The sequence below is a fragment of the Notolepis coatsorum genome, assembly GCF_963971535.1.
Source record: "Notolepis coatsorum genome assembly, chromosome: 7".
Lineage (NCBI taxonomy): Eukaryota > Metazoa > Chordata > Actinopteri > Aulopiformes > Paralepididae > Notolepis > Notolepis coatsorum.
Window position 1 is genome coordinate 160213791 of NC_140171.1, and position 18799 is coordinate 160232589.

The 18799-nt window shown below is 43.7% G+C and overlaps 1 protein-coding gene across 1 annotated transcript in view; it reads left to right on the forward strand.

The window, feature by feature from the left end:
* The window catches only part of LOC311231828 (E3 ubiquitin-protein ligase SMURF2-like), a 208372-nt gene extending 197984 nt beyond the window's left edge, over positions 1-10388 (forward strand). Inside the window, exons 17-19 of the mRNA XM_084318450.1 lie at positions 6361-6562; positions 7375-7450; positions 10137-10388. Of these exons, the coding sequence (XP_084174576.1) occupies positions 6361-6562; positions 7375-7450; positions 10137-10236 (378 nt within the window). The 3' untranslated portion in view covers positions 10237-10388. The remainder of the gene's footprint in view (positions 1-6360; positions 6563-7374; positions 7451-10136) is intronic.
* Positions 10389-18799: the final 8411 nt, after the last annotated feature.

An 18799-nucleotide genomic window follows, 5' to 3' on the forward strand; every position in this document is an offset into this window, starting at 1 on the left:
AGACATTTGTTTTGATGAGCAGCATTCTGAACAGCCAAACTGATATTAAAGCATTACATCACGCGCAGGAGTGGGTTATGAGAATTAGACCATGCCTAGGGGTGGTTGTTAGGCCCGAGGCGCAGCCGAGGGTCGTTAGACTGTTCTGATATTACGACTGCATCCCTGATGATGTTGTGTGCTCTCCTGGTGGCCCTGGTAGAGTAAATGTCCTGTAGTGCTGCTCCAGAGATGTACTGAGCAGTTTTAATCACTCGCTGGAGTGCCTTCCTCTCCTTAGCAGTGCAGTTTCCATACCAGACTGTGATTGAGCTGGACACTCTCAACCGTACTTCTATAGAACTTGCTGAGAATTTTGGCTGGCATGCCAAATTTCCTCAGCCTTCTTAGGAAGTACAGTCGTTGGTGGGATTTTTTTATTATCTGTTGGGTGTTGTGAGCCCAGGTGAGGTCCTCGCTGATGTGGATACCGAGGAATTTAACCCTATCCACCTCCGTCTCCTCCTCCGTGGGTCAATAATCATCTCCTTGGTCTTGTCTGCGTTCAAGGAGAGATTATTGTCCTGACACCAGGCCACCAGTTCAGCCACCTCCCTTCTGTACACCTACTCAGCTCCCCCAGTGATGAATAACAGTATTACACTCGTCACTACATGGTTAATGAATAACAGCAGTACACTTGTCACTACAGGGTTAATAACAGTATTACACTCGTCACTACATGGTCAGGGACCTGCACTGGCTCCCCATTGCTGCACGTATCCGCTTCAAGGCCCTCGACCTAGCATACCGTGCGGCAAAGGGAACCGCTCCCGCCTACCTCCGGTCAATGGTCTCTAACTACACACCCTCAAGACCCCTACGCTCTGCATCTTCTGGACGCCTCAGACCCACTCCTATCCAGTGTTGGGCAAGTTACTTTAAAAAAGTAACTAGTTACAGTTACTAGTTACTTCTTCCAAAAAGTAACTAAATTACTTACTCAGTTACAAATATAAAAGTAACTAGTTACTTCAGAAAGTAACTATTGCGTTACTTTCAAGATTTTTTTTTTACATAAACAACATACACAAATCTAAACTATTTTAATGTTGCTGTGGGACAAAGTGAGACTAGCCTCCAATCAAATGCCATGTAGGCTATGTAGATATTATAATTACTATGTTTATATAGTGGATCATACAAATACAAACAGAATAGATGTTTGGAACTTTGATATGTATTGCCCCTCAACAGGCCACAACTGGGCAACATTAAATTATGCTTGTTAAGCACTATACCAAAAATAAATAACAAATATATACTGATTGATTGAACATTTTAATTAACAGATTTCAGAATGGGTACAATACAGTACGGCTCAATACACACAATTGTTAAGGGGATGCAGACCAGAGAAAGAGTTTCGTCTTGTTTACATCAGGGTCCCCCATTTTCAATTCATGACATTTATGACGAAAGTCTTTCTCTGGTCTGCATCCCCTTAACAATTGTATGTATTGAGCTGTACTGTACTGTACCCATTCTGCAATCTGTTAATAAACTTTTCAATCAATCAATCAATGACATACACAACATACAGATATAAGAATCTAATCGAATCATCTAAACTAATCTAATCATTACATTTAAGACATGCATGACATACAGATATATTATATCTCTGAGCACATGAAGGCTTCAAGCCTATTAAACCAGGAAGTGCAGCACTGTTGATAAGGCTGTCAGCACTGCAGTAGGGCCACTCAGTGCCCTGCGCTGCAAAGAGTGAACACTGAACACAAAACGCTCATGGACCCGCGGTCTCATGTTGACATTGTGTTGTTCGTTGGATTCGTTTTTGAGCTCAAAACGTACACTACACGGACCGCGCTCTCATGCTGACTGATCACTGATCAGTGATCGCTTGTCTTGTCGCGCTGTGTGTCAGACTCTGGATGCTTTAGACACCCGCCCACCTCCACCTCTGATTGGCTTACCATGACATTGTATCCAACCTCAGCCAATCGTCAGCATGTATGCTTGGCTCGCGCACTGTCCACTAAACAAGGAAGAACATTATTGCCTCTCGGCGCAGAGATATGTCTGATGAAAGAAACAGGTTCATTCATAGTAACGCGCCGCATTTTTTTGTAGTAACGGTAACGACGTTATTAAGATTGGAAGAGTAATCCGTTAGATTACTCGTTACTGAAAAAACGAACGCCGTTAGTAACGAAGTTACTTATAGTGCCGTTATTCCCATCACTGCTCCTATCCAAGCTCCGGGAGGGTCATCAAAGAGAAGTCGCCTATTCTCAGTCCTTGCCCCACAATGGTGGAATGAACTACCCACCCCAGTTAGGACAGCCGAAACCCGTCCAATCTTTCGCTGTCGATTTAAGACGCACTTCTTCAACCATTATCTGAAATAATAAAAAATAAAAAGAAATAAAAAATAATCTAACCGTAACTAACCTTACTGTCATGCACTTGTCCTAATATACTAACCTACACTGTAGCACTCAACACTTTGATGAACATTGTTACTCAGCTGATAGAGTTGTGCCCTTCCTGATGGCTTGTCGTACAGAACTTGTAAGTCGCTTTGGATAAAAGCGTCAGCTAAATGACTAAATGTAAATGTTAATGAACAACAGTATTACTTTCTATTTTGGTAATTTGGGGGCATCACTTCAAGTTCAAGTTTCTTTATTAGTTGTCATACAGAAATACAGAATACTTTTGCATGAAATGCTCCTTTCTGTTTTGCTCCTGAGAGTGTGCTAGATAAAATAACAAGATAGTGTAAGTGTTCCATAGTCCAATGTCTACCAGTGACTGGCGGTCATACACGTTAAATGCACCAACAGTTGGTACAAACAAAACTCTTGAAACTATAAAAATTAACAAAATTAAGCACAGTCTCGACGGAGCGCACAGATAGGCAGCCGGACGTAGCAGCAGGACCTCAGTTTCTTGCTCTTTTCACTGAAGAGCTATCATGGACTTTCTAGAAGTCATATACATATTCACAACGTTATATTATTTATTGTCAGGTCATCTGTATGTGAACCCATAACTGTACACACTTAACCAGTCCACCCCTCATACCCATCATTACTACATTTACATTTAGTCATTTAGCTGACGCTTTTATCCAAAGCGACTTACAAGTTCTGTACGACAAGTCATCAGGAAGGGCACAACTCTATCAGCTGAGTAACAATGTTCATAAAGTGTTGAGTGCTACAGTGTAGGTTAGTTTATTAGGACAAGTGCATGACAGTAAGGTTAGTTGGGGTTAGATCTTTTTTGTATTTTTATTTTTATAAAAAAAATTACTAGGGAGTTAGAATGGTCGTGCCACCGTGCCAGTCTCCACATTCCATTTTCATGTCAGTCGAAAATATATATATAATATAATAATATAATAATAATAATAATAATAATAATAATAATAATATTATTATTATTATTATTATTATTATTATTATTATTATTATATATTATTATTATATACAGTATATATTTTAAAAAAAATAAGTGAAGCAAACCATTCCTATTTAATACATTTTTATATTTAGCCCTATTGATCTAAAAGATGTTTGTTTATTAACTCAATCAGCGTCAGGGGTCGCTGTCTACGTTCTGGCTAGAACGCCAGGGCTTTAATCAATGGGGAGACTGTGAAATTTGCGAGTGCTTAAAATATATCTTATATTATAGCTATGGGTCTAATAACACCGTAGATTGTCACTGAGTTGCTTCTGGTCAACGTGCAAAAAAGGATTGTTTTTTCATCGGTACATTTCCGTTTTATACCGTTTTGAATATGAGTATAGTTTTAGTGATTCTTAGTAATCCCAGGAAAAGACGCGATAATAGCGTTTTTGGGGAATGCACTTATCACGTTGTCATTTTTCGCCTGACTATCGAATCTTCCTGAAATCAACGCTAGATTATCATTATTATGTCTCCTCGTGCATACATGAAATGGCCCTCGTAGCGGGGCGCTCGCCCCCACCGCAGCCAACGGTAAAAAGCACAACAGTCCACACAGATAGCTTTGATCGCGGGAGAAAGAAATATCAGATCAACGCAAGATTTGATATATAGTGTTCTTACCTTGTCTCTGATGTAATGCAATTTTTTTTATCTGATCGCCATTCCAAATACTGCTCGCGGAGGTCCGTCTCACATTGTCCGGCATTGCATATGAAGGGGGGGGGGGGCGGCAGCATCGCAGATGTATCGTTGTAAACGCTCGTCCTGCCTGAGTATTTAAACCCCACCCGCACGGCTCAGATCGGCCCAGAAAAGAAACTACATCATTTATAATGGAGTGCAATACTGGCTAGAAGGCGTAGGTGGCGGTATTTGCCCTTTTGCGAGCTCAGACCCATTCCCAATGATAACAACAGGCTGGATGGATGAAAAATGTATGGATATAGCTAATAAAAGAAATAACGATTAAAACCCGAGTTTTCTCGTGATTGGCGCAGAATGAGTTAAAACCGGTTGATAGGCTAATGCAATGCTGTTATTATTATCGGCTACGATGGTGAATGGTGTCATTTTGATTTATTGTCGGTCAGCTGAGTCGATCAACTTTCTGAAGGATTATCTGAAGTGCCTATTTATGTGCAATACCATTTGATTTTTAATGATCCATTCTATTAAAAAGAATAACTAGCGGTCAGGTGGCGTATCGGAGATTGTGCTCGTCACCAATGCAAGAGGCTGCGGTCTCGACTCCCGGAGAGTCAGCATTGCCTTGGCTTGGGCTGATCGCTATACTAACTCGTTTGGCTGAGTTAGGGGGAGGGAAGCCGTGGGTGGGTCCTGAGCGTTGTGGACAGCGACCCCTACAGTTCGGTCGGGGCGCCTGCACAGCGAGGGTAGGATCTGGAGAAAGGTAGTGTGACCTTCCACACGTTACACTCTCTCGGTGAGAATCTGCGCTGCCAGGCTGGCTGCCGGCTGGCTGCACATGTGTCGGAGGAAAGCATGTGACAGTCTCCGGCCTCCCGGACCAACAGTGGGGGGGGGTGCGCAACAACCAGGAAGGGGGTTGGGAATTGGCATAACGACTAACAGTGGGATGGGAGAAAAATCGGAAAAAAGGAGGGGAAAAAAAAAGATTACAAAAATAAAATAAAAAAAGAATAACTGAATTTAACAACTGGATTTTCGAATATTCGGTCTTAACACTTTGAGTGCCAGCCACGGCATAATTTGTTATTTCATGCCAACCGTTGAGTGCCAGAAACGAGTTATGCCGTTTTTTTATCGTTATTCTTTTTATTAGCGATTTCCATTCATATTTCATCAATCTAGCCTCACGTTACCACTGGGACTCTCTCTCAACAAGAATTGGGAAAATACCACCCCCTATCGTCTCCCGAATGGTAATGCACCCTTTAGATTGGATTGAATGAAAACGCATGGGGAATTTCTTTTTTCGGATTCCACATTTTACTTGTCAGGCATGTAACCGGAGACGATCCCATTCATTGCCGAGCCGCAGAACAGCGTGGAATATGTCTTTCGACCACCCAGCGTTGGATCAATAAACGCGATCGATATTTGGAATGGCGATCAGGAATTGGAATAATCTTTTTGGAGAACATCTGATCTCAGGTAAGGAATCTATTTGACCAGTATTGGGATAATCAGAGCTGTTTTCACCTATATATCAACGTGTCCCATATGTGTGTGTGTGGCTGAGTGTGTGTAGCTGATCAGGAAATAAGATAATAGATTTTTCAGCCCGCTTCTCTAGCGTGCATAAGTACACATATACTATCGATAATCTAGTCGACTAATCGGTCGAAAGGAGCCGTTGTCGACTAACCAACCAAGTCTAATAGTAAAAAAAAATTTAAATAAAAATAATTATAATATATATATATTTTTTTATCATTCTTTCCAAAAGAAAAAAGGCCTAGAAGTGTGCCTAACGCTAATGGCACGCATACCAGAGGCTAACTGCCTACGAAAACAGGCACAGAGGCACTGAAAGAGGATTTCACCCGTCTAATGAACACACTAGACTAGACAAATATCAAGATGTATCCATCAGTGGACCAATTGCATGCTTTTGCAGAGGACAAGAAGCCTTCAGTCGACTCCTTCAGACATTAGGCACCCCCACAGCCCAAATGGAATGATACAAAAAAATATTATCCTTTTTTTTAGTCGACCAATAGTCGACTAACGGCAAATTTTGGCCAATCATAGTCGACCATCCAAATCCTTAGTCGGGGACAGCCCTACAGTAGACTATTCGAAAATGATTTTGGTCAGTCATGTCAGTCATCCCTAATCACTACCCACGTCTAATCGACCTCCTGTTTCCCCCTCCTCCTCCTCCTCCAGCTGATCGTGTGTGGCCTGGGGAAGATCGACATCGCAGACTGGAGGTCCAACACCCGCCTGAAGCACTGCACCCCCGACAGCAACGTGGTCCAGTGGTTCTGGAAGGCGGTGGAGTCGTACGACGAGGAGCGCAGAGCTCGCCTCCTGCAGTTTGTCACCGGCTCCTCGCGAGTCCCCCTGCAGGGCTTCAAGGCTCTACAGGGTACGCGGGTCACCCTTTCACTGCCACACGCCAGCCGGTTAACCCTTTCACTGTGACCATACAGAAGGTTAGCCCTTTACTATCACACAACCGACGGCGATGCTCCATCATTAGCTCCGCATCGGTGCTAATGATGGAGCATCGCCGTCGGTTGTGTGATAGTAAAGGGTTAACCTTCTGCCGTGTGGCAGTGAAAGGGTTCAAGCTTGAGATGATCCCCTCTGTTGCAGAGTTTAAAACCTTGATCTCCAACCTTTGTCAAGTTGTACGTGTTTGAACTGATTTGTTATCCTTGTCTCTTTGTTATGATTTTATATGCTTTTGTATTTGCTTATCTCCGTCTGTACACTCGACGTGACTGTACATGAGGGAGACCTCAGTCGCCTTTCGAGTTTAAATATAGGTTTGCAATTAAATATATGAGAAGTTAGTTTATAGATAGTTCATTAGATACGTTCACGTTAGTTTATATATTAGATGCTTCCATGTTCGTTTATATATATTAGATGTTAGTTTATATATTAGATATTTTCATCTTAGTTTATATATTAGAGAGAGAAAAATGTCAGTCTATGGTGATGGACATTATGAACCCTCTGACTGTGTGTGTGTGTGTGTGTGTGTGTGTGTGTGTGTGTGTGTGTGTGTGTGTGTGTGTGTGTGTGTGTGTGTGTGTGTGTGTGTGTGTGTGTGTGTGTGTGTGTGTGTGTGTGTGTGTGTGTGTGTGTGTGTGTGTGTGTGTGTGTGTGTGTGTGTGTGTGTGTGTGTGTGTGTGTGTGTGTGTGTGTGTGTGCGCGTGCGTGTGTGTCCAGGTGCTGCAGGCCCCAGACTCTTCACCCTCCATCAGATCGATGCCAACGCCAACAATCTACCAAAAGCCCATACCTGGTGAGCACACACCACACCACACACACACGCACGCACGCACACACACACACACACACACACACACAGGCGCACACACACACACACACACACACACACACACACACACACACACAGACGAAGAAGGGGGACCTCAGTGAGCTCAAGAACTGGAGACCTGTAGCGATTCTTTCAGTGGATTACAAGTTGGTTGCAAAGTGCCTGGCCAACAGGCTTAACAGGCACCTTGAGTCTGTGGTGCACCAGGACCAGTCATATGGTGTGCCTGGGCATTCAATGACAGACAATTTATTTTTAATAAGGGACATGTTGGACCTGTCAAGGCAACACAATATGAACTTTGGAGTCATCTCTCTTGATCAAGAGAAGGTGTTTGACAGGGTGGATCATGGGTATCTGTATAATGTTCTTGCTGGGTTTGGGTTTGGGCAGAGTTTTATGTCAATTGTAAAGATGTTATACAATGGGGCCTCCTGTCTGATAAAAGTGGGTGGGGGCCTGAGCAGGCCAGTCCAGGTGGGGAGGGGGATCCGCCAGGGCTGCCCACTGTCAGGTCAGCTCTACACTTTGGCCATTGAGCCTTTTCTGTGTTTGTTGAGGAAGAGGTTGAAGGGTGTGGGTTCACCTGAGTTGGGGATCGACAGGCCAATATGTCTGTCTGCCTACGCGGATGACTTGACCATCTTTGTCAGGGATGGGGAGGATGTAAGAGCCATAGAGAATAGCCTCGAGGTGTATGCGAGAGCAGCTTCAGCGAGGGTGAACTGGGGTAAGAGTGGGGCGCTGCAGTGTGGGGCATGGAGGGGCCTGACATTACCACAGTTACCAGGGGAGCTACAGTGGGGTGTGAATGGCCTCAGACTTTTGGGGATATATCTGGGATCAGAGGGGTGGGTCAGTAAAAACTGGGAGGGAGTAGCACAGTCAATGGTGGCTAGGTTGTCAAGGTGGAAGTGGCTGCTATCACAGATATCCTATAGAGGGAGGGTGCTCATAGTTAATAACCTGGTGGCTTCATCCCTGTGGCATCGGCTGGCTGTTCTTAACCCCCCCAGAGGCTTCCTGGCAGACATCCAGAGGAAGCTGGTGGACTTTTTCTGGTCCGGACATCACTGGCTGAGGGCCGCAGACCTTTATTTGCCGGTTCAGGAAGGAGGACAAGGCCTTATCGACCTAGAGAGCAGGATGAATGCTTTCAGACTTCAGGCAGCACAGAAGCTGCAATACAGTGCAGGAATATGGTGGAGGGGGCCAGCATGTGCACTGCTGCGGAAGACTGGTGGTTTAGGGCTGGACCTGCAGTTGTTCCTGATGGAGCTAGAGGAGCTGAACACTGTGGGGGTCTCGGATTTTTACCTGTCGGTGCTGAGGGCTTGGCGGCTGCTGAGAAAGACTCGGGTGGAGGATGAGGCACAAGGACCGTGGGTATGGGAGGAGCCTCTTTTCTATAACACTTTGTTCCCCCTGGGGGCGGTGCGCTCTGCCACCCTGAGACAGCGGCTCATGAGAGGGGGCATCAGAAAACTTTAGCATTTACTGTCGCCAGAGAGAGGGGAGTGGAAGACCCCTCAGGAGCTTTCTCTTCAGACAGGAATAACATCTCTGAGACTGCTGGAAGGGTTTATCAGGGAAGTGCTGGGGGTTCTGCCGGACTATGTCAGAGACCGCACAGTGATGCCACAGGGAGGGGGAGGTGCTGGAGTTCCCTGCCTTGCAGGTGTCGGCAGAGAATGGGGTCTGGCAGGAGGGGGGAGGGTTACTGTCCTTTACCACCCCAGCTTGGGGCAGTTTAGCCTGGCATGTGGCAAGGCTCTGTACATAACCTGCATGAAGGTCAGAAACATCAGGTCCCTGCAGGACGTCAGGCAGCATCAGTGGCAGGGGGTGCTGGGTGATGGCAGCACTGCTAGCTTTAGGTGGAGGGTCTTTTACAAACAGCCACTGCCTAAGCGGTCAGGGGACCTACAGTGGAGGATAGCGCATGGGGTGTTGGCAACGAATCGGTTCCTGGCTCGGGTGGATTCAGGGGTGGGTGATGGGTGCCCCTTTTGCGGAGTATCTGAGACTAACTCATGTTTTCCTAAAGTGTCAAAGGGTTAATAGGGTGTTGTGGTTCCTAAAATGGTTGTGTGTGAAGCTGGGGGTGATGTTCTGTGTGGAGAGTTTCATCCTCGGCCATACATATTCATTACGTAACAAGGCTGTGAGCGTTTTACTGAACTTTATTTACGGGCAGGCTAACTTAGCCATTTGGCTGCTGACCCGTAGGAATAGGATCAGGGGCGTTGGTCCTACGGAATCGGTGCCTATGCTGAGGGGTATGATTTCTGCACGCCTTAGATTAGAGTTCATGTATTTCTCACTGAGACATAATGTTGATGCGTTCGTGAATGCTTGGGGACTGGGGAATGCAATGTGTACTGTGGGGGAGGAGGGGCTGAACATATGCATTTGAATGTCAAGTGGGTTTTTATGTGCTGAAGGAAGTTTTTGGGGTTTGTTGGGGTGTTTGTGGGTGTGTGTGTGTGGGTGAGTGGGCGTGTGTGGGTGTGTGTGTTGTTTTTATGAAGATGCCGTGAGATTTTTGTGTCTCTACTGACTGTTTTTTGTTGAAATTTTTTAATAAAGAACATCAAAAGTCTCTCTCTCTCTCTCTCTCTCTCTCTCTCTCTCTCTCTCTCTCTCTCAGCTTCAACCGGATTGACATGCCTCCCTATGAGAGCTACGACAAGCTGTGTGACAAGCTGCTGACGGCCATCGAAGAGACTTGCGGCTTCGCAGTGGAATAAACAACACGTTCTCTGTGTGTGTGTGTGTGTGTGTTGGCACGCATCCATGCACGAGCCTGTGCATTATGTGTGCATGTTTGTGTTTGTGTGTATTTGTATGTGTCACTATGTGGTCAGAGCAACAAGACTCTCAGAGACTGCCAGTGCTCACGCACCCCCCCCCCCCCCCCCCCCACCTCACTGCCCCCCCCCCCCCCCCCCCCCCCCCCCCTCATGGATCACAGCAGACGCCCCCCCCTCACGGAACACCCCCCCCTCACGGATAATCACCCCCTCACCCCCCCCTCCCAGCTCCAGTGACCATGGTTCCCTTCATGCAGACTGCAGTCCACAGCTCCACTCTGATTGGACGGACAGGCAGGAAGTCTCGTCATCTGTAGCTCCTCCCTCTGCCGCCTCTCACTTCCAGTTCCAGCTGCTATAAAGACTTGAGGGCTGCTTCCTTTGACCCCGTCTACGAGAAGAACGTCACACCGGAAAAAAATTATTATTTCTCACGATTCTAATGATGAAATGTTAGGAATAATAATAATGAGTTGAGAAAAGGTGGCATTTGGGGTTGTGATGGTTGTGAACGGCCAGGCCAGACCCAGTGCAGGCACGCTGCCCGCTCATCTCACTCTCAAGTGAGTTTTATTCCAGATTTGACTATAAAACCTTGCTTTTTTCCTTCATTAAATGGTTCTCATGTCTTTTCAGTTCTGGTTAATAGCAAGTTTGTTTTTTCATTTTCTAATTGATGGAATTGAGTCCAACCCTGCTACTGAATCTTAAAAGGGTAACCTGCAGGTCGCCTTGTCTTCTACCCTCAGCCCAGGAACCCCCGGAGCCTCATGGCCACATATCAAGTGACGCAGCAGACCTCAGAGAGATGGGTTAAGATCTGAAGTGTCTCATTCCAAAATCATAAATATCCACTTTAAGAAAAATCTGTTACCTGTTGTCCATTTCATCATGAAAAATGACATAATCAAAGATGTTACTGTTATTTAAACAAAGGTCTTAGGATTAGCTCGTATCTCGGATCAGCAACTTCAACAATTCCTACATTCCTATCAGCAATCGTCATAGCACATTTTTCAAGTGATGGATATATGATTATCATCAGCAATCGTCATAGCACATTTTTCAAGTGATGGATATATGATTATCCTTTTTTTTTTTTTTTTTTTTTATGTATTTATTATTATTTTTCGCCAGGGTCCATATACACACAGTGTCATCACTTTACATTCATTTATCCGTGTCTTCTGTAGTTCAATTTGCATCAAGGAGTGCCGACCGAGTTAAAGTGCACAAGTACATGCACACTAATGAGGACCACTACAGTCAGTCACCACCTATACATTTTTATAGATAAACAAAAAATAACAAAAAATTACATGTTGGGGTGCATCTTCCTGACTCTCTTTTCTTTTTTTTTGCATACTTTTTAAAAATCACTATCTTAGAAATTCACCTGTAAGTTGTTGTGATGATTTCCGCGGAATTCTCGTGTTACTGAGTCACTGGCGCCTGAAGGACGTTGTTGAGGAGCTCCTCTGAGGGCATGAAGTCAGCCTGTCTCCTCACCCACTGCCTCGACACTATCATGAAGTCAGCCTGTCTCCTCACCCACTGCCTCGACACTATCATGAAGTCAGCCTGTCTCCTCACTCTCTGCCTCAACACTATCATGAAGTCAGCCTGTCTCCTCACCCACTGCCTCGACACTATCATGAAGTCAGCCTGTCTCCTCACCCACTGCCTCGACACTATCATGAAGTCAGCCTGTCTCCTCACCCACTGCCTCGACACTATCATGAAGTCAGCCTGTCTCCTCACCCACTGCCTCGACACTATCATGAAGTCAGCCTGTCTCCTCACCCACTGCCTCAACACTATCATGAAGTCAGCCTGTCTCCTCACTCACTGCCTCGACACTATCATGAAGTCAGCCTGTCTCCTCACCCACTGCCTCGACACTATCATGAAGTCAGCCTGTCTCCTCACTCACTGCCTCGACACTATCATGAAGTCAGCCTGTCTCCTCACCCACTGCCTCGACACTATCATGAAGTCAGCCTGTCTCCTCACCCACTGCCTCAACACTATCATGAAGTCAGCCTGTCTCCTCACCCACTGCCTCGACACTATCAATGACTATGTTGTCGGGGAGGCAGACATGACAGAGGCCGCCGTCACGTACATCTCTCATCACATGACCATAGAACCCATGAAACCCATTCAAAAAGAATGGTTTATCTGCGAAGGCTGTTTTTCTTAATACTGAAATACATACTGTTTTGAGATCAACTTTTTAATTTGACAATGGCATTATATGCCCCTGACCTCACTGTTTTGGCCCTGGTTAACCTTTCATCTTTTTATTTGTGTATTTGTCTGCAAAAACAGTTCCAGCTAAAGCTTGCCATGCCGCGGCACAGTTCCAATCAGATCAATACATGTAAAACAGTTCCAATCAGATCAATACATGTAACGGACACAAGTGTTTAAGGGACCAGGCTTATTGAAGAGATCTCGGCTAAAGACAGGAGCGTCCTCTTTATCTCTCTTCAGTTTAGAGCACTTTACTAACTGGGTGCTTTCTTCATTTTACTATCAAGTTACCATAAAGATTATACCCTAGTTTTTATTTGCAACCATACAACTGCATCAGAAATATACTAGAGTATTAAAAGTATCTATATACCTGTAATTCAGTATATAAATATGTACAAATACATGGCTATTTTGTATATGGCTGCTTGTTATTTCTGTTCATTTTACATGCTACTGTAGCATGTTGTATGTCACAGACCTCTTTACATTCTCAGGTGAAGTCATAATTTTCTTCTTTGAACTAGGCGAGTACAGTATGTGAAAGAGAGAGAGAACTAGTACAGTATGTGAAGAGAGAGAGAGAGAACTAGTACAGTATGTGAAGAGAGAGAGAGAGAACTAGTACAGTATGTGAAGAGAGAGAGAGAGAACTAGTACAGTATGTGAAGAGAGAGAGAGAGAACTAGTACAGTATGTGAAGAGAGAGAGAGAGAACTAGTACAGTATGTGAAGAGAGAGAGAGAGCCAGTGTGAACTAGTACAGTATGAAGAGAGAGAGAGAACAGGCCAAAATGCGTTGAAGCAGGGGGATGCAAGATTTCATTTCAAACCTTTATTTAAACTCGAAAGGCAACTGAGGTTTTCTTCATTTACAGTCACATTGAGTGTACAGACGGAGATAAGCAAATCACACAGCATATGAAATCATAACAAAGAGACAACAAGACGAGGCAAAGAGCAAGGATAACAAATCGGTTGAAACATGTACAACTTGATTGACAAAAGGTTGGAAATCAAGGTTTTAAACTTTGCAACAGAGGGGAGAATCTCAAGCTTTTGCCATCTTTATTAATAGTGCCAGCATTATTGACCATTTTAGCGATGTTTGCAGACCCATCGTGTGTTCTGTATTATAGCTATGGAGACAATAGTATGGCTCATTTGACAGGCATTGTTCATAGATCATTTCTACACACTAGTTTGTTACACGCTAAACATCGCCCCATTTCCAAAATAATCCAGTCTTTTTCCATAGATCGCGAGATATGGCACGTTATATGCAATATTCCCAAATCGTTCTGGTTGCTTGCCCTGAAACCCCAAATACTTCCAAATCAAAGATATATACCATGTACACAATCACATGTGTCTTCACAAAATCATCAAGGGGGGGGGGGGTCGTTTTAACTCAAAACTGTAATCATTACCAAAATCAAGTTTTACGTCCGGTAAACTACGACACTGTGATCGGTACAGAAGCATGTTGTACGTAAAATAAAATACCAGCAGGGGTTACATAAGATAGACCTTACCTCAGTCAGAAAGTACTCCAAAATGAATAAATCCCAGTCGATCCCATGGCAATCGCAATTACTGGTGTATATTGGGCATGGCTACCATACGGGAAATAATAGCTCTGAGGCACCAAATCTTCCACCCATTGCTATGTTGTGATCCACTCCTAGCTGGTGCGGGCGGGCGGGGTCTAAATACTCCGGCAAGACAAGCGCTTATAGGGATGGCATCGACGAGGGTCATATACAAGGTAAGGACTATATGTTATCAATCTTGCGTTGATCCGATAATTTTTTTCCCGCGATCGCAGCGTGTGTCTGTAATGTACTGTGTAATGTATGTCGTTGGTGGCGATCGAAGCATAGAAAAATGACCCCCCCCCCCACCCTTTCTTGCATGCATGATGAAACATAATACCGATAATCTAGTGTTGATTTCAGAATGATTATTGATCCAGGCGAGAAATGGCACAATTTATAATGAAATGCAGTAAAACGCTGTTTCGTGTCATTTTCCTGGTATTACACAGAATAACTCTAAAACTATATATGTAGCTTACCAATAATGATGTAGTATAAGGAGGTAGCTTACCAATAATGATGTAGTATAAGGAGGTAGCTTACCAATAATGATGTAGTATAAGGAGGTAGCTTACCAATAATGATGTAGTATAAGGAGGTAGCTTACCAATAATGATGTAGTATAAGGAGGTAGCTTACCAATAATGATGTAGTATAAGGAGGTATCTTACCAATAACGATGTAGTATAAGGAGGTAGCTTACCAATAATGATGTAGTATAAGGAGGTAGCTTACCAATAATGATGTAGTATAAGGAGGTATCTTACCAATAACGATGTAGTATAAGGAGGTAGCTTACCAATAATGATGTAGTATACGGAGGTAGCTTACCAATAATGATGTATAAGGAGGTAGCTTACCAATAATGATGTATAAGGAGGTAGCTTACCAATAATGATGTATAAGGAGGTAGCTTACCAATAAGGGTCTTAGAAAATACCAAATACCTGCTTCGACAACTCTTCCTACTAATCAAAGGAAAGATGGTTCTGTTTCTGTATAGAAAGGGCATTTTCTGTCGCAACTTGGAGGCAAGATTGTCCACATAGAATTTAACCTCTTAAGCCCTAGCCGTATGTATAAATTTCACCTGGTTATATACTAGGGAAGTGGGCGTGGCTAGGTAGATGGTAGGTGCATGAAAAGTGATTTCAACGTGCGCAATAGGCAAAGCAAGACGCTTTGCCAGTAATCATATAACTATGGTTATAGAATAACCTTCATTATCGTTAGAAAGACCCACACTTGATGGTATATGTTTAGAGGGTGGCGTGACACCTTCTGCCAAACCTGGCCAGCTAGTTTGCATCATATGTTCCAGGTCTTACCACTTTCTCTTTTGTCAACAGAAGAGACGGCATACAAACAGAAAGTGAAGCGCACATTGATGGCATATCATATCAAACAGAATATAATGAATATAACTTGTATGTATCACAGCTGTATGCTTTTTTCACAGATCCTGTAGTTGCTTGTCCGACAGCGCAAGACATTCCATTTCTTTAAAGAGTTTGTTGGACCGAGTTCAGGCTGGATCTCAACGCAGTCCCTCCATCTTCTGTTTCCTCCGTTGTACAAGTAACTACTGTAGAAAACAAGCATGTGTTATGATAAACTGAGACCTGTAGCTTTAACCCGTTCAACTCTTGCATAACTGCATATCCCCTTAAATCTAGCCTCAAGTCCATTCAAAGGTAAGAAAATGTTTTCATCTGTATCTCAGGTCAACGCCATGCACATCATTTCTTTATTTGCTCTTTACATGAGCTACATGAGCATGTCTGCAATAAGTATCATAATATTCATGTCTAAAACCATCTTATAACACGTGTTAGTGTCATTACATTCAATTAAAAGTTAGGATGTCAAAAGTCTTATTGTGGAAATCACGTTTTTTTCAAAACTACAAAATGTTTGCAAAGCTTACACGATAGATGAATTTGGTCTTTAGTTGAAAAAATGGTTGTGGTCAGACCGTGGGTGGATTATGCCACCCTATCGGCCTTGATTTAGGAAAGATTGCCAATCATCATCAATGATTCAAGAAATGCCTACTTCTTAACCCTTGTGCCTTATTAGGTAACTGACAGAGTTGGCGTCGGTGCATGAAAAGATTGCATCGCGTTCAAAGTCATAAAAAAAAGTAATTTGTAATATTTCGTTCCAATAATTTTTTTATGAATACCACTATGAACCTAACTCAACATATCTATCAAAGATTCCAAAGATTTCTGAATTGTAACCCCTTATATTCCAGTTTGTGTTAGGGTTATGGTTAGGGTTAGGGTTGGGGTTGAATTTTCACCGTGCAGATTGATTGATTGAATGAAAGTTGTATTAACAGATTGCAGAATGGGCACAATACAGTACGGCTCAATACACACAATTGTTAAGGGGATGCAGACCAGAGAAAGACTTTCGTCTTGTTTACATCAGGGTCCCCCATTTTCAATGCATAATGAATTGTAAGTAAGGGTGCACTCTTGCTCCGTGCAATCCATTCTTTGTGGATCTAGCCCACAGTGTTGCTAATGTTTTGCAAGTGAAAGTGGGATAATGTCCTTCAAGGTGAGGATTATGGGAGATGCAGAGATTCATCACAACTACCAAACAAACTCCCTTGTTGTTGAACCCTTTCACTGCCACACGACAGCCGGTTAACCCTTTCACTGTGACAATACAGAAGGTTAGCCCTTTACTATCACACAACCGATGGCGATGCTCCATCATTAGCATCATTAGCTCCGCATCCGCGGAGCTAATGATGCTAATGATGGAGCATCGCCGTCAGTTGTGTGATAGTAAAGGTTTAACCTTCTGTTGTGTGGCAGTGAAAGGGTTAAGCACCTAGAGTACATGACCTGCACACTTACAAAATGTCCCGACTAAAACATCCATGAGTGACAGACAAGTTGGAATTCTCAGTTGTTTAGGTTTGAGGATTTATATCACAGTAATAACGGTGCATAGATGAAAAATCCTGGTACAAATATCTTACTCATCGTCCAATGCTGTGCCATCAACCCACGTCCAGACCCCTTCTTCTCGGTCACTCAGACCGATCCAAGCTTTGTTCTTCAAACTGATCACAAAAGTCTGTTTGAAATAAACTGATATTCAATTCATCCAAAAAATAACTGACATGTAATTCCTTCATTCTTATAAATCAAGAGTATTCAATACAAAATAGATAAATGTTCATTTCTCATAAAATAAGGGCTGCAAAATAACATAACAGAGCTTTTGAAAAATGGGGATCTTAAAATAAAATGGGGAAAAAAAGGAGTTTCCCTATTTCATTTTCTTTTGTGAACTGCAGTGAATGAATGTGTTAGGATTCTGGTGGAGCTTCGCAACATGAAAGGCATATTATAAGATACATTTTGTGATCTATGCACAAAAGTGATAATTCTTTCCAGCAAATCTCTTGGTTCCAATTAGAGTTTAAACTAAGCAGGTGAACTGTTTGCAGGTCAAGTATTTAGCTGCGGTGACTCTTCATGTGTACTGCTTCTTGTTGATTGATTGATTGATTGATTTTATTTATGGATCCAAAGACATAACAAATCTAAGGGATGACATGAAAAAGTGACAACACTTATTTCCAGCCTGGTCCTGACCAAAGGACACAAGTAACATATAAAACAACACATAGAGCAAAAGTCCAATACAACAAATCCATATTCTACATATCTTTTTTTTTGTATCCACTTTTTCTCCTCCTTTTTCAATTTTTCTCCCATCCCAATTTTAGCCGTGCCAATTCTCCCCTCCCCTGTCTTGATCGTTGCTCGCATGTGCCCCCCACTGGCCGGTCGTAGGGAGGATAGAAGCCCATCACATGTCCCCTCCGATACATGTGGAGGCAGCCAGTCACATCTTTTCACCTGCCAGCGCGGACTCTCATTGGTGAGGTGTAACGTGTGGGAGGCTCACACTACCCTCGACATCTCCTGTCCTTGCTGTGCAGGCGCCCTGACCAGCCTGTAGGAGTCGCTGTTCACAACGACCAGACTACCACCCATCGACTTCCCTCCCGCTAACTCTGCCAATTGAGTCAGTATGACGGCTGGCCCAAGCCGGAGGCGACGCTGACAGCCGGATTCGATACCGGTGTCTCTTGCATTGGTGACGAGCGCAATGTCCGCTGCGCCACCCAGCCGCCCATATTCTACATATCTAAAAACAAGACAATAACACCCTGAACAAATACCATAAAATAGCGCATTTCTTATACCATCATTAAAACAATAATCCAAGTATGACCTGACAGCTATCCGGCCACTTTACCCCAGAGAACCTGACCTTTAAATATTCCTCTAGAACCTGACAGTTTTATCCTGAGTGGAAGGCTGTTCCACATTGAGATCCCTGTGTAGTAAAATTAGCTCTGAGCCACAGACTTGACCCGTGGCACCTTACAGGAGTGAACACTGGCCCTGGTATCGTGTCCATGCTGCGTATGGACCATATTGATCTGATACTTCAGATAGCTTGGGGCTGTACTGTGGTTCAGTTTCATCTGTTCAACCCTGAGGTGCACTGTCGGGTAGCAGTCCCACCTTTATGAATTCAGCACTTCCTACATGCGTTCTGGCAGGCACACCTAGTATGTACCGAATAGTGTTGTTTTGCATCACCTGAAG